Below are 17,597 nucleotides of genomic sequence, written 5' to 3'. Positions count from 1 at the left end.
CTCTTTGATTGGACTATAGGCTGGTAGTTCTGTGGGTTGGACACTTGTGGAAGTGAAAAACTATTGTAAGCTGATATTCTTGGAGAACTGGGTACCATATCAGAGACAGGCAATTACTTTAGCCACAGCTAAAGTTGCATAATTTCACTATAGTTCCAAAAACCAGTTTAAAAATAATTTTTAGAAATGACATTAATAAGTACATCCAAATCTTACATGTTTGGGATCAATAGTGCCTGGTAGTAGGTACAAAGAGATCCACACATCCCTTTCTAAGCCCTGGAATAGCACTGACATCCTAACCCTGGGTACTTTTCTTTTTTGTTCTTCTTTGCAACTGGGACCTCTGAGATTTTCCTAGTTAAAGGGACTCCTATAATTTGCACATGCGGTTGACTGCATTTTCACAGATCAATAAAATATTTCTGAAAGGCAAAATTCTACAGGAGAAGTACAAGATCACTCAGCACATTGCAGCCTCAGATAGTGTCTGAGTCCACTGTGAACCTTTCTCACCATCTAGACATGTTCACACCAGACATGTTCCTTGTCCATTTTTTATCACCTATCCACTCTGCTCCAAATTAGAAGGACTTTATTGGTTTCCCTACTAAAGTACAAGTCTCAACCTTTCATGAGCTAATCTTTCAGAAGCAATCTTTGCTAGAGAATTTATTCCCTTTTAAGAGTAAGGTGCACAAGATATGGATCTTTGTAGGCTTGATAGTTACAATGTATTTTCCATGGATCTAGAGGACAGAAAAAAGCTCCAGTTATTCGTCTGTATTCATTGATGAGACCTAGATAATTTCATAAAGGAAAACAAAAAATCATTTGCTCTTGCAAAAATTACCTACCATATTGAAATCAATGTTGGTTCTTATTCTTGGGAACAAAAGAATTAGCATTTCAGTAAATAGGTTTGACAAACTTAAATGTCCATTTGAATAATATCTAAAAAAATTTTTTTAAGTCTCTAAATAATTCTCTAAGTATTTTTTTTAAATGTGGCTCTTAAAAATACTCACCCCTATACTGCTGATTTCTGATCCTAGGACAGGCCGATCAGATGAGGAAGACTCTGACCTTGTTTTTGACAGCTTCACTCTCTCAGCAATCTAAAGAAAATTACAAGTCATTTAGAACACAGCTACTGTTCCAAAAACAATCATCTTGACTGAAAGTATTTCAGTCATAACTTCCCCAGGTTTCTTGCTCAGGTCTTACACAGCATTACAGCTAAATGCACTGCTAGATTGTGAGCTACTTGAGATTATGGTTATAGATGTCTTTACCCAGACTTTATTTCTCCACAAGTGACTAGGTGTGCTCTTCCCAGAATAGATGCTTACTTAATGCCATTTATGCTTATGTTCTACAGACCATTTTTATTGATTTTCCTGTGACTAAACTGACTTAATTTACTATTAAATATGACTATGGCATTGGGATTAGACACATCTAGAGAAACTGACATATTACCTTGATAGGCCTTCCTATAGATAGTAGTAGCCCTGTCTGTGATGTCATTTTCCTAGTAACCTTGACCATCACACAAACCTCTCTTGTTATGGCACATATGGCTTAAAGAAGATTTTTATTCTAGTTATAACCTCTCTGCCAACATTTTCCTACTGCTAGACTTTTTGTCCTCATGACCAGGGAAGGACTTGTATTCTAGCCAAATCCCTTTTCCATTGTCATGCTCGATCTAGTACCACTACCATTACCACCACTATCACCACTACCCCACCACCACCACCATCACTACCACCACCACAGAAGAAAACTTTTAGTCAATTTGAAGCATTGCAAGGCTTTACAGAATGTCCCTGTCTTCACAATGAGTTACCACACTGGGAATTCCTTGCCATGGCTAATGTCAGCTAGTATTTGTGTTCCAATTGAAAGAGAATTAAAATAATTTTAGGTTATCTCTCCCTGCACTCAAATGTAGAAGTTCTGAGCACTAGGAAAACTCTTTTGGTAACACAATGAATTCTTTCTACCTAATCACATGCTTGCACAGTAACTGTGTACAATGGAAACTGTTAAGGAGAGATATTATTGCCAACTCAAAACAGTTCACCTTGGCAATGGGGATGTCATTGCTGCTACTGCTGGTGCTCAGCTCTCCAGTGCTGGGATTAATTGGTCGGTTAGCAGAGGTAAGACGATTTGGACTGGAGGGCCCTGATGCCTGGACACTTTGTAAGCGTGTTTGTAGTTCTCGAACCTGAAACAATAATATCTTTAGACAAAATAACATAGTCTTTGGCAAACTGAATTTTAATTTTGAGTTGATGATATGGATGTCCTGATGGGTTTCCTGTTAAAGACTGACTGCCAATGATTAAGCTAAGAAACAAACTAGGAAGAACCACAAAAAATGACAGTCCCAATGCAGTGGTATGTAAATTATTTGGGACAAATGATTTATCTATTCTTCTAACCTTCCTCATTTTATGGATGAATTTATCCCATTCATAATTTGTCCTTTATTCTTCATATTTCCTCCCTTTTGTCCCTTTACCCTCTTTTTATAGACAAAGTGATGAGAGGAATGTGTTCAACATTAATGATCTTGATGTAATGCTTTTTCTCCTTTGCCCTTAGGGGAAAATTTTCATACTTTTTCTTTCTTTTTATTCTTCCCTTCACAATCTAGCCTATAAAAATTGAAATCTATGACTAATCCCTCACTAAATCTATCTTCTTTCTTAATCCCTACCTCCTTTCTCTGTTTCAACCTAGTTTCTTTTGATACCTGTGTTTGCAATTCAAAGTCTCTACTTAGCTCTATTCTTTGCATCAAATATGTTCAGACATTTTCTATTTCATTAAAATTCCATTTCCCTCCTGTAGGATTATACTCTGTTTTGCCAGGCAAGTAATTATTGGTTGTATTTTTCTTTTGCCTTTTGGAATAGCAAGTTCTCTCTTTTATGGTGGCAGCATTCAAATCTTGTTTGATCTCGACTGAAGCTCCCTGAAACTTGAACTTTTTCTTTCCAGTTGTTTGCAGTATTTTTCCTTTACCTAGAAGCTTGGGATTTTGGCTCTGGAGAAACCATTTTGTGCTTTCATTCAGGAGGTGATCAGTGGATTCTTTCTCTTTTCACTTTATCCTTTAGTTCTAATAGGTCTGGGCAGTTTCCATTCATGATTTCTTAGAAAATCAAATGTAGGCTTTCAATTGTATTTGGTCATGGTTTTCACATAGCCATGTGATTCCTAAATTATCTCTCCTTGAAATATGTTTCAGGCCAGTTTATTTGATAGGGGGAATTTTTCACTTTCTTTCATATTCCCAGTTTTTAATTGTGTTCTACAATTTCTTACTGTCACATGAAGTAATTTATTTCTTTTTAGTCAAATCTAATTTTCAAGAGTTTGTCACATGGGTGAAATTTTATTTTACATCCCTTCAAATTCCTTTAAAACTCTCATTTCATTTGTTACTCTTTCATTTACATATAATTTTTTAAAAAATCTTTTCATTTTCTCCAGAAAATGTACAAAGCTTGTGGTAAAGTTTTTTGTTTGTTTTTGTTTGAAGCTTTACCTACAAATACTGTGGAGTTATTCTTTTCTTCTCAGTTTATTCCTTGGACATCCTCTGTTCCATAATTTTTCTTTATCCTCAACATTTTCTTTGGTTTCTATTTTGCTAGTCTTACTTCCTAAATTATACCATTATGTGCACTTCTGAAAGGAATAGAGGGTGCTAGTGTAGTTGTGATCTGTTTTATTTGGTGTCTTACTGATTTTTCTGGGTACTGAGTAATTTTATCTTCAAGTACCTCAAGGATGTCTCATGCCAGTGAACCATGTTGGTGCCAGATTTGATCACTGTGCTCCCAAGAGCCTTATAAGCTCTTCGCCATTGGTCTGGGGTCAGAGTGACATAGCTGCAGGCTCCAGGTATCCCTCATTCTTGTTTTTATGTCCCTGGATACCCAGCTGCCTGACCCACCTTTGTCCATTTGAAAGCCTTCTTGTTTTGTGCTCTGAAGGCTTCTGGCTGTATCACTATGCCCATCAGCTGGAAAAATATACTTACCCTAGTCTCTTCTTGGATTTATTAATAATTACTTGTTCCAATGCAATTTTCCATTTTTGCTGGAGTAGCTATGTAAAAAAAAAGCTAGGTTGATCTGCTCCTGTTTATCCTGTCACCTTGAGGAACTTTCATATTTTTTCCCTAATATTGTTATTTATATGTCATTTGAATGCTAAGTGTCTCTATTTGTTCTGGTTATCTCAGTGACTTTTAAAGTTAAGATTATGTGGAATATGTGAACTTAATTAAAATATGATTTTTAATTTGAACACATGAAAGATATTAACAACATATACTATGCCACAACACCTCAGCATAACAATGAGACTAAAAAGGATCTTACAAATAAATCTCCACTCCTACAAATGAAGCAGCAATCGAATGTAGCTGTGACCTGACCAAAGGTCCATATTGCTTCAAAAATAGAAGCAGGAATAACAGTTAAAGTCTGAAGCATTAACAATTAGCCAACCTCCTTCAAGACACAGAATAGAAATAGTCTCATACATATATCTGAAATGCTTACTATCCAAAATACCTTTAATATCACTATCCTACTTAAAAATAAACCAAAAATAATTGAAATTTCAATAATTTATCAACACATTGGCAATTTTAAGAAAAGCCTGTTCAAAGTAGTCACATTTAGCAATGAAATGGCGTGTGCGTGTGTGTGTGTGTGTGTGTGTGTGTGTGTGTGTGTGTGTGTGTGAGAGTGTGAGTGAGAGAGGCAATTGGGGTTAAGTGACTTGCTCAGGGTCATGCAGCTAGTGTCAAGTGTCTGAGGCTGGATTTGAACTCAGGTCCTCCTGAATCCAGGGCCGGGGCTTTATCCACTGCACCACCTAGCTGCCCCTAAAATATATGGTTTCTAAGGCCAAATGGCAATATCAGTAAGAGATTATACGGTTTCTCATAGAATAACACCTAATAGGCAAAGACCAAGGGGTCTACTTGGATAGATCAACTATGCCACATAGGAAATGAATGAATGTAGCTCATTTATTCCACAAAAATTATCTTCTGGTGCCACAAAGAAATATAAAGCTTGAAAGGAACTACTTTTCTCTATGAAATTTTAATTTAGGCTTTATTTTGTCATTTTAATTTTTTGTGCTATGAATAATTAGCTTTATAATGAACAACTTAAGAATCTTTTACCAAAACCTAGTTTCTAAATCACACATGAAGCCTTTCCTACTGTTTTATTCCTAGAATTCCAACCATTATCCTATCCTGTTGATTTTTTAAAAAAATATTCAGTTGCACAGTACAAACTGGATTCTGCTCTCTATATTCTTTGAGCCCACACAAATATTTTATTTCTTTTGGTCTGTGCTTTATTATTGAATAGTGAATAAAAATCTCTACAATGAATCCAGGAGAAAGGAAATGAATAAAGCCTTAAACAATATAGATAAGTTTAAAAAAAAGAATAGCTTGAATAACGTGGGGAATCATTTTAAGACCATTCGTCTTAAATGAGGAAGACACAGAAAAAACTTCAACCTAGTTGACTAATTTCAACTGGAGATGTTGTTGGGAAAAGGGAGAGTCTGAACAAAAAACAATTTCAAAACAGAAATGAATCCTCAGGTCTCAAATTAGCAGACTGCCTTTTCTTTATTTGGTTTGGGGAAGGACATTTTAAGTAACAAGACAGGTCTTGTATGAGTACTAAACAAGCATTAGACTCTGATAAGCTTTATAAAATGTCCCTTTGTTCATTCTGTTTTAGGGAGTGATTGTGCTTTTTACTTGCAAGCCTGGGATATCATAAGATCTGTGCCATATAAACTTTTATGAAACTTTTTAGTACAAGGCAAATTCTACCCTAGCTTACTGCTGAGAACAGCAAATTTTTTAACAGTGGAAGAATGTAATGCAGCATTACCAATGGAAGACAGGGGAGTACATTTTTGAAGGAGCTACAAATATCTCCTTCCTGGTTTTAGTCCTTAGAGCATGTATACTTTCTGCCTGCTTTCAATCCAACCACCTGTGGAGGCTTAGTGAATTTACTTCTGGCCAGGAATGACTGGAGGGCTGATAATGTGAGGTAACAAAGTCTTTTGTTTGGCTGAGGAACCTAAGTACTGATAACCCATGAGTTGCTGAGTTTTAAATGAGTAGTTATACAAAAGGAGTGATCTTTTTTTCCCCTTCTTGCCAGCAAGTAGCAGGAACTGCTATTTGCCTCTAGGTAAGGGCTACCTTGACTACCCTTTCCAGCACTGGTTGTTCACCACCAGTTCAAGTGGGAACTAGGAGAGGAAGACGTGTATTTACATTTCTATTAAAATCTTCCATTTCCTTTAAAAAATATCTAGGGCACAAACTCCTTCATCAAGGCTTCCCTGAATCCCACAGATGAAAGTGATCTCTCCTTTCAAATTTTCTTATAGCACTTAGTCTCGATTTTTCTTTGCATTTTGTGTTATCATGTTGCTCATGGATTGTCCATTTAAGAGAGCCACTATCTGAATATCTTTCCATTTTGTATGTTCTGGAACCCCAATGCCATTAAGCTGGGAGAGAATTTCCTCATTCTCAGGAATATGGCTCCAATCATTCATATCTTGAAAAACTGCTGAAGAGATGATGACTAAATTAGACTTTTTAATTGCATATTTTGTAAATTTGTTTTTTAACTATAAACAACATAGTTTATACTGCCTACATATTTTCTCTGTTTTTTACACAAGTCTAAGCACTTAAATGGAGGATTCTACATGGTACTTGTAAGCAAAGCTACCTCAAAGCAATTTAAAACAGCACTGTTTGATGGGAATAATACTAGATTATAAAGCATAAGACTAGGGCTCTAGCTCTTTGGCCCTGACTTTCTGTTTAATCTGGGGCAACTTACATAAACTTTCTCTGCCTTGTTTTCCTCTTTTCCTCATTTATGTAAAAGGGACATATTTAACTATTTCATTTCTTAAGTTTTTTTTTTTAACTGCTTTATGATTCTAGGACAGAAGAAACACATGGGGGCAGGCATGATGTCTTATATGAGTGGGAACTGTAGAACTTTAGAGCTGGAAATTATCTTAGAGACGATCTATTCTTCCTCATCATCATATAAACTGAGAAATTGAAGCCCAAGGGTAATTTCCTAAGGGTCAAAAGATGGAGCAAGAGAATCCATGATGTAAATTTAGGAAAATCAGAAAGTAACAAATTGAGATGTCTCAAAATTGTAAAAATTCCCTAATAACTTTAATTGATAAATACAGATGGCTTTTCAGTTATAAATACTAAAGTAGCACTCATTTAAAATATAACAAGGATCAATTTAAATTAAAAACAAATACATTCTTGAGACAGAGTGAGCTGATCAGGGTCATGACACTACTACTATGCTTAGACTTTTCAATCAATCATGGATAGCATTATACAGCATTCTCAATATATAGCATCCAGGGGATGTGTGATGGTGTCTTCTCACCCCCAATTTCAAAGTACACACAGATATCCTCTGATTATTTTCCAAATAGTCATGACATTGACAATTTTAATTGGCTGCTGAGCTGCAATTGTAGATAGACCAAAGGGGACCAGTTACAGTCCCATGAATGCATGGCTTCCTAAGCAAGACTGAGTCTGCTCATGTATAATTTATATTGAATTGCTTGAGTTCTTGGGGTAGGGGGTGGGAAGGGAGAAAGGAAGAGAAGTTGGAACACAAAGTTTTTTTAAAAATTGATGTCAAAATTTGCTTTTATATGTAATTTGGAAAATAAAATTTAAAAAAAGACAGGCTGGGATGGGGCTACCTTCTATTTGTGTCTTCTTTCCCATGGTAAAGGACCTTGTGAGATGTTTAAGGGAAGCAAGAACCTTGAAACCTTCAAGGGAACATGAACAGTGGGAAGTTCACTATGGGAGCAATGATGACAGTGGTAGAATCAGACCAGCCAAGAGGTAAAGAGTTACTTACACAGAGAGAAACCAATACAAAGAAGGAGCCCAGCTGGCACTGATCAGGCTGTACTCAGCAGGAGTGAAATGTTAAATAGCTAATGAGATACCGAAAATATTCTAACAAAGCTTAAAAAGTCTTTCAACAGATTATGATCTTTCTATCTGGGAATAAAAGTATGTATTCCATGCTTGATTCATGTTTGTACTATGGGTACCTTTTTTACTTTCTCTTTCTTGCAGTCCTCTTCCCCGCCACTCAAATTCTTTATGGGAAGGACTCCAATAGGCCTATGCAATTCCTATAATGTAACCTTAAGTGAGTCATTCCCTCCTCCCCCAAATTTCAGCTTTTCATATTTAAAATGAAGAGGGTTTGATCTCTGACATGTTAGGACATGTTATCTAAAATGAAAAGTGGATATATTTGCTTTAAGTTAATGGTTCTTCTCTTAGTTCACACATAGTGTTGGCCATTTAGGACAAAGCTACTACCAGCTGTTCAGCGGTCCCTTTATTAATTAGAACAAACATAGAAGAGAGACCACAACTCAAATAACCGCTGAAGCTCAACAACTCTTGAAGCGTCCTCTCAGAAGGTTTCCTTCCCAGATGCCAGAAGAAGGGTAAGGTAGTTGGAGAACATAGGCTGCTGTTTGCTTACTTGCTTTGTAACAGAGACAGAGAGCTGCAAAACTTTTTGAAGTCTTCACATTAAAAGTCCCAGAGGAGTCTGTGCCACCCCCCAAAATGGCTTACTAAAGTCAGTGATTCAGTGATACAGTTCATCTGGATCAAGTGCCATAAAGTCTGCTTCACAAGCAAACTGGGGAAAGGGATGGACATTTGCTACAAGACAAACTAAAGAGTGTATCTGATAAATGTATTGCAAAGGTAAATTGAATCTTTTTTTTTTTTTGTCTCAAGACCAAAACGCCGTCTTGGAAGTGCCCAAAAAATGACTTTATAAACCAAATAAGTACAGGGGGGGCAGAGCCAAGATGACTCCCAACATTCCCAGCACTCCAAAATATAATGCCATAAGACAACTCCTGGAGCGGCATAACTCAAATAAGAACAGAGTGAGACTATTTTCTAGTCAACAATTAGGTGACTGGGGTCACATGCTGTTTGGGCTGAGAGAGGAGCGCAGCACATGGAGAAGGACCAGCCTCGGGCAGGCTCCTCCAGAGCCTTGGAATCTTCAGCTGCTTCTTCAGAAGACTGGCTTACGGACCTGTGAGGGGGTCCAGTAGTTGGGGGGAATAGCTGAAGCTTCTGCTGGAACTGGGGTGGGCCACCCATGCTCTGAACCAGCAAAGCAAACTAGAGCAACAGCCACCCAGTGGGGGAGGGGGACAGGCACACCAAGGTTCCAACCATAGAGAATCAGATTTCAATCAAACATCTGCTTCTGGTCAAAGAGAAAATGGCCATGGTTACTTACTGGCCAGGCAGGCTGAGAATAAGCGTAATCACCCCCTGGGCCATGCTGTAGCTTGGGACAGTCCATCCTGGAAGCAGTGCTACTTGTTAAGGAGGGGTTATAGCTAAGAAATAGACAGCCAAGATGAGTAGGCAGAGAAAACAGAAGACCATTAAAAGCTTCTTTGGAGGAAAGGTAGACCAGAATACACCCTCAGAAGAGATAATAACAAAGTTAAAGCTCCTGCATCTAAAGCTTCCAAGAAAAATATGAATTGGTCTCAGGCCATGTAAATGCTCAAAAAGGACTTTGAAGAGAAAGTAAAAGAGATAGAGGGAAGATTTAGAGAGGAAGAGGAAAAACTAGAAAGAGAAATGAGAGCAATGCAGGAAAGTCGCGAGAAAAAAGTCAACAGCTTGAAAAGCCAAATGGAAAAGGAGATACAAAAACTCTCTGAAGAAAATAATTGCCTGAGAATTAGGATTGAAAAAATGGAAGCTAGTGACTTTATGAGAAACCAAGACACAATAAAGCAAATCCAAATGAATAAAAATATAGAGGACAATATGAAATATCTCCTTGGAAAATAGCTGACCTGGAAAATAGATCCAGGAGATATAATTGAAAATCATTGGACTACCTAAAAACCATGACCAAAATAAGAGTTTAGACATCAAGTTCCAAGAAATTATCAGGGAAAATTGCCCTGATATTCTAGAAGCAGAAGGTAAAATAGAATTTGAAAGAATCCACTGATCACCTCCTGAAAGAGGTCCCCAAAGGAAAACTTCCAGAAATATTATAGCCAAATTCCAGAGAGCCCAGGTCAAGGAGAAAATATTGCAAGCAGCTAGAAAGAAGGAATTAAAATACTGTGGAGCCACAGTCACGATAACACAAGATCTAGCAGCTTCTACATTAAAGGATCAGTGGGCATGGAATACGATATTCTAGAGGGAAAAGGAACTGGGACTACAGCCAAGAATCACGTACCCAGCAGAACTGTGTATAACCTTTCATAGCTAAAAATGGGACTTCAATGAAAAAGAGGACTTTCAGGCATTCTTGATGAAAAGACCTGAACTGAATAGAAAATTTGAGAAGCATAAAAATGTAAATAGGAAAAAAGAAATGATGAGGGACATTAAAAGGTTAAACAGTTTACATTTCTACATGGGAAGATAATACTTCAAACTCATAAGAACTTTCTCAATATTAGGGCAGCTGAAAGGAATATACTTAGAGGGCACAGGTGTGAATTGAATATAAAGGGATGATATCTGTATTTATTTTTTGTTTATCCTGGTTCTTTTGAGGGGTAGCCAGGATGGGGTGGATTTGGGCTTGGGGCCTCCTGGATCAAGGACTGGTGCTTTGTCCACTGTGTCACCTAGCTAACTCATGATGACATCTTTAAAATAAAGTTAAGGGGTAAGAGGAATGCATTGGAAGAAAGGGAAAAGGAGACGTGGAAGGGGGTAAAGTAGTCCACATAAAAGAAATAAGAAATAGCTTATGGAGTGGAGGGGAAGATGGGGAAGGAGTGGGGGAGTGAGTGAACCTTACCTTCATCAGAATTGGCTCAAAGAAGGAACAACACACTCAAGTAGGTATAGTAATATATTTTGCCCTGAGGGAAAGTGGGAGGGGATAGGGAAAAGGGGGGGAGAGACAAAGGAAGGGAGGGCAGATTGGGGGAGGGGACAATAAAAAGCAGAACACTTTTGAGGAGGGATAGGATGAAAGAAGATAGAAAATAGAGTAAATGTCATGGGGAGGGAATAGGAAGGAGGGTAATACAGGTAGCAATAGTAACCATGAAAGAAATGATGAGCAAGATGCTATTAGAAGGATGTATGAAAAATGTAAACCATCAACAGACAAAGAACTGATGGTATCTGAATACAGACTGAAGTATAATTTTATTTGTTACTTCCTCTTTCTAAAGTTATTTTTGTCTATTTTCTTTCACAACTTGAATAATGTGAAGATGTTTTGCATAACTGCACAGGCATGACATATTGAATTGCTTGATTGCATAGGGAGTGTTGAGGAGGGAAGGAGGAAGAAAATTTAGAACGTAAAATTCTAAAAAATGCGAATTTTTTTTTCTTTTCTTACATGTAACTTAGGGAAAATTCTAAATAAAAATTAAAATATAAACCAAATAAGTGAGGTAGAAGAAAAATTATGAAAAGAAATGGCAGTTGTGCGAGAGGGTCAATAGCTTTGAAAAAGGACAAAAATTGACTGAGGAAAACAACTCATTATAAAATTTGGCCAAAAGGAAAGGGAGGTACAAATGGTGACTAGGGAAAATAATTCCTTAAGAATCAGAATTGGGCAGATGGAAGCTAATTAAGGCAACAGGAAGAAGTAAAGAAGGATAAAAAACCAAAAGAGTGGATGAAAACATAAAATACCTTTAAAGAAAAACAACAGACCTGGTAAATGATTCCAGGAGGGACAATTTAAGAATAACTGGACTACCTGAGCAACATGTGAAAAAGAGAGCTGGAGGGCACATTTCATGACATTATCAATGGGACCTGCCCCAATGAAGAAGAGGAAAAAATATTCATCTAAAGATCACATCCTGAAAAGAGACCTCAAAAGGAAAACTCCAAGGAATATTGTAAGCAAATTCCAAGATTATCAAGTAAAGGAGAAAATACTTCAAGCAGTCAGAAAGAACCAACTGAAATACCAAATAATAATCAGGATTACACAGGACCTGAAAGCTTCAACATTAAAGAACCAGGGTGGGGCATATGATACTCTGGTGAACAAAGAAACTTGGATCAAAACCAAGAATGTACTACTCAGCAACATTAAATAGGGGACTTTAAAACTTTCCTAATGAAAAGTCCACAATTAAATAGAAATGCAAACTACAAATATAGGACTCAAGAGAAACATAAAAAGGTGGCGACGGTGGGGGTGGGGGGAAGAGACATGTTATTCAATAAGGTTTAAAAGCTTACATCTCTACTTGGGGAAGAAGATACTTGTACCTCTTACGAACTGTATCATTATTAAGGCAGAGAGGAAGAGTACACATAGACAGAAGGTGTGGGTATAAGTTGATTCTGATGTGATATTTTTAAAAAACCTTAAGGGGTGACAACAAAGGATAATACTGGGAGAAGAGGAAAGGGAAGGTAGAATAGGTTAAATCACATCACATAGAATTACAAAAGACCTATTGCAAAAGAGGGAAAGAAGGGAGGGGTGAGCATTGTTTCAACCTTACTCTCATATAAATTGGCTCAAAGAGGGAATAACATATACAGGCATGAGGTACTAATAGAAGAGAGGGTAAAAATAGTAGGTGAAAGAGGAAAGGGCATAAAGGAGGTGGTGCTGATAGAATGGAGGTCAAAAGTAGGAGGTGGAAGGAAAAAGGGCAAAAAGGAACAGGGGCTGATAGAATGGAGGGTAGACTGAGGGTGGTGGTGGTCAGAAGCAAAACACTGGAAAGGGGGGAAAGGAAAGAGAAAAGTATAAACAAAGGGAAAATAGGATGCAGGGAAATACATTTAGTAATCATGACAGTGAATCTGAATGGGATGAACTCTCCCACAAAATGGAAGTGGATAGCAGAATGGATTAAAAACCAAAATCCTACAATATGTTGTTGACAAGAAACACATTTGAAGCAGAGATACACACAGAGTGAAGGTGTAAAAGTATAGCACAATATGTTATACTTCAGTTGAAGTAACAAAACAAAGCAAAACCTGGCAAGCAATCCTTATCTCAGACCTAATTAGGTAAGAGAGATAAGGAAGGAAACCGTATCTTGCTAAAAGGTACCATAGACAATGAAGTAATAGAAATACTAAACACATATGCACCAAATGGTACAATATTGCAAAAGTTAATTGGGTTACAAGAAGAAATAGATAGCAAAACTATATTGGGGGGGACCTCTACCTCCACCTCTCAGAACAAGATACCACAAAATTATTAAGAAAGAAGTTAAGGAGGTGAATAGACTCTCAGAAAATTTAAATATGATAGACCTTTGGAAAAAACTGATTGGGAATAGAAAGGAATATAACTTTATCTCAGCAGTACATGGCACCTACAGAAAAACTGACCATGTATTAGGGCATAAAAATATCACAATTGAACAGAGAATGGGAGATAGTAAAAACATCCTTTTCAGATCATGATGCAATAAAAATTTTTGTGTAAAAAAGGGCCATGGAAAGATAAACCAAAAATTAATTGGAAACTAAATAATATCATCCTAAAGAATGAGTGGTTCAATCAACAAATCATAGAAATAATAATTTCATCTAAGAGAATGACAATAATGAGACAGTATACCAAAACTTATGGGATGGAGCCAAAGCAATTATTACGGGAAAATTTTTAAATGCCTACATGAATAAAATAAAATAAAATAAAAAAGATATCAATAAATTAGTCATGCATTTTAAAAAAGCTAGAAAAAGAGTAAATTAAAAATCCTCAATTAAATGCCAAATTAGAAATTATGAAAATGAAAGGAGAAATTAATAAAGTTGAAAGTTTAAAAACTACAGAAGTAATAAATAAAACTAAGAGCTGGTTCTATTAAAAAAACAACAATAAAATAGATAAACTTTTGGTTAATCTGATTTTAAAAAAGAAAGAAGAAAACCAAATTACCAGCATCAAAAATGAAAAGGGTGAATGCACCACTAATTAAGAGGAAATTAAAGCAATAATTAGGAACTATTTTGCTCAACTATATGCTAATAATTTTGACAATCTATATGAAATGGATATTTACAGAAGTATAAACTGCCCAGATTAACAGAAGAGGAAATAAAATTCTTTAAGTTTAGAAAAAGAAACTGAATAACCCATCAATGAACTTCCTAAGAAAAAATCTCCAGGGCCAGATGGGTTTACAAGTGAATTCTACCAAACATTTAATGAACAATTAATCTCAATATTATACAAACTATTTGGAAAAAGGGGTGAAAACAGAATTCTACCAAATTCATTTTATGAGACAAATATGTTGCTGATACCTAAACCAGGAAGAGCAAAAACAGAGGAAGAAAATTATAGACCAATTTGCCTAATGAATATTGATGGAAAAATTCGGAATAGAATATCAGCAAATAGATTACAGCAATTTTCACCAGAATAATACACCATGACCAGGTGGAATTTATACAAGGAATGCAGGGCTGATTCAAAATTAGGAAAACTATCAACATAATCAACCACACCAATAATAAAACTAACCAAAATCATATAATTATCTCAATAGATACAGAGGAAGCCTTTAACAGAATATAGTACCCATTCCTTTTAAAAATATTAGAGAGTATAGGAATAAATGGAGCTTTCCTTAAGATGACAAACAGTAGTGGGCAGCTAGGTGGTGCAATGGAGAAAGCACTGGTCCTGGATTCAGGGGGACCTAAGTTCAAATTTGGCCTCAGACACTTGATATTTACTGGCTGTGTGACCCTGGGCAAGTCACTTAACCTTCATTGCTGTTCCCCCCCCCCCAAATAATAAACGGTACCTATCTGATACCATCAGTGAGTATTATAGGTAATGTGCATAAGTTTGAAGTATTTCCAATAAGATCAGGATTGAAACAAAGATATCCATCATCACCACTATTATTTGATATTATACTAGAAATGTTAGCCATAGCAATAGCAGAAAGAAACTAAAGGAATTAGAATAGGCAAGGAAGAAACAAAACTATCACTCTTTGCAAATGATATGATGATATACTTAGAGACTCCAAAAGAATCAACTAAAAAAACTACTTGAAACATTTAAAATAATTGTAGACAATATAAAACACTTGGGACTCTACTTGCCAAGGCAAACCAAGCAACTATATGAACACAATTACAAAACACTTTTCACACAAATAAAATTAGATCTAAAGAAATGGACAAATATCAATTGCTCATGGGTAGGCTGTGCTAATAATGACAAATGACAATTCTATCTAAATTAATTTACTTATTCAGCGTCATACCAAACTACCAAAAATTATTTCATAGAGCTAGAAAAAAAATAACAAAATTCATCTGGAAGAATAAAAGGTCAAGAATATCAAAGGAACTAATGAAAAAAATGCAAAGGAGGGTGGCATAGATATAAAACTATATTATAGGGGTAGCTAGGTGGCACAGTGGATAGAGCACCAGCCCTGGAGTCAGGAGGACCTGAGTTCAAATCTGGCCACAGACACTTAACACTTACTAGCTGGGTGACCCTGGGCAAGTCACTTGACCCCAATTGCCTCACCCCCCCTCAAAAAAAATTATATATATATATATATATATATATATATATATATATATATAATATAAAGTAGCAACCATCAAAACAATTTGGTACTAAGAAATAGAATGGTGGATCAGAGGTTAGGTACAGAAAACACAGCAGTAAATGAATATAGTAATCTCCTGTTGGATAAACCCAAAGACTCTATCTTCTGGGATAAGAACTCACTATTTGACAAAAACTGCTGGGAGAAGTGGAAAACAGTATGGCAGAAACTAGGTATAGACACCTTACATCATATACCAAAACAAGTTCAAAATGGGTACATGATTTAGACATAAAGGGTGATACCGTAGGCAAATTAGGAGATGAAGGAATAGTTTACTTCTCAGATCTATGGAGAGGAGAAGAATTTATGACTAAACTAGAGATAGAGAATATTATGAAATGCAAAATGGATCATTTTGATTACATCAAATTAAAAAGGTTTTACACAAACAAAACCAATGCAAGCATGATTAGAAAGAAAGCAGAAAGCTGGGAAACAATTTTTACAGCCAGTGTTTCTGATAAAGGCCTCATTTCTAAAATATATAGAGAACTGAATCAAATATATAATGTAAGTCATTCTGCAATTGAGAAATGGTCAAAGGATAATGAAATTAAAGCTATCTACAGCCATATGAAAAAAAATGTTCAAAATCACTACTGATTAGAGAATTGCAAATTAAAATTCCTCTCAAGTACCACCACACACCTATACAACTGGCTAATATGATAAAAAAGAAAACGATAAATGTTGGAGGAGATGGGGGAAAATTGGACAATAATGCACTGTTGGTGGAGCTATGAACTGATCCAATCATTCTGGAGAGTAATTTGGAACCATGGTCCAAAGGCTTATAGCCTGTGCATACCCTTTGACCCAGCAAGCAATACCACTACTAGGTCTATATTCCAAAGATATCGTCAAAAAGGAAAAAGGACCCACATGTACAAAACTATTATAGCTGTTCTTTTTGTGGTGGCAAAGAATTGGAAACTGAGGGGATGCCTATCAATTGGGGAATGGTGAAACAAGTTGTGGTATATGAATACTATTGTGATGTAAGAAATGATAAGCAGATGGATTTCAGAAAAACCTGCAAAGACTAACATGAATTGATGCTAAGTGAAATGAGAAGAACCAGAGAATATTATATACAGTATCAACAACATCGTGTGATGATCAACTGTGATAGACTTAACTCTTTACAGCAATACAATGATCCAAGATAATTCCAAAGGACTCCCAATGGAAAATGCTTTCCACATCCAGAAAAAAGAACTGTGGAATCTGAATACAAATTGAACCATACTGTTTCTACTTTTTTTTTCTTTTTTGATGTTTTTCCCTTTTGTTCTGATTTTTCTTCCACAATATGACTAATACAGAAATATGTTTAATGTTATTGTACACATATAACCTATATGAGGTTGCTTTCTGTCTTGGGGAGGGGACAGGGGAGAGAGGGAGGAAGAAAAATTTGGAACTATAAATCTTATAAAAACAAATGTAGAAAACTATCTCTACATGTAACTAGAAAATAATACTTTAATGATAAAAAATATTTTTTTAAAAAGAAAGAAGATGTGCTCTATGAGCTAAGCAGAATTGCAGTAGCTCAAAAGAATTATGAGCTGCACAATTATAGAAACATCTCTAATCCAAATGTTCACATGGACTATGTGTGCTCGACCTGTGGTAGAGCCTTCTGAGGTCTGATTAGCCACAGTCAGACACACTATATCTTGACCCTGACAATCTAGTACTAGGTAACAAAGTGATGGATGAGTGTAAGAGTGGGTACATAATACACAGTAGGGAGTGACCATAGTGATCTAGTGTTTGATAAATACAAAACTCCCCATTTGTGAGACAAGAACTCA

General features: G+C 36.2%; 1 protein-coding gene across 4 annotated transcripts in view; it reads right to left on the bottom strand.

The window, feature by feature from the left end:
* Positions 1–17,597, bottom strand: part of MCC (MCC regulator of WNT signaling pathway) — a 278,091-nt gene that overhangs the window by 60,522 nt on the left and 199,972 nt on the right. For all 4 annotated transcript variants that reach the window (XM_043977529.1, XM_043977531.1, XM_043977532.1 and 1 more), the window contains exons 7-8: positions 2,090–2,236; positions 1,029–1,118 (exon numbers count right to left, since the gene is read on the bottom strand). In XM_043977529.1, the coding sequence (XP_043833464.1) occupies positions 1,029–1,118; positions 2,090–2,236 (237 nt within the window). The remainder of the gene's footprint in view (positions 1–1,028; positions 1,119–2,089; positions 2,237–17,597) is intronic.

The sequence above is a fragment of the Dromiciops gliroides genome, chromosome 1 (assembly GCF_019393635.1).
Source record: "Dromiciops gliroides isolate mDroGli1 chromosome 1, mDroGli1.pri, whole genome shotgun sequence".
Lineage (NCBI taxonomy): Eukaryota > Metazoa > Chordata > Mammalia > Microbiotheria > Microbiotheriidae > Dromiciops > Dromiciops gliroides.
The sequence above is the reverse complement of the archived record's forward strand: the minus strand, read 5'-3'. Positions and strand labels throughout refer to the sequence as shown.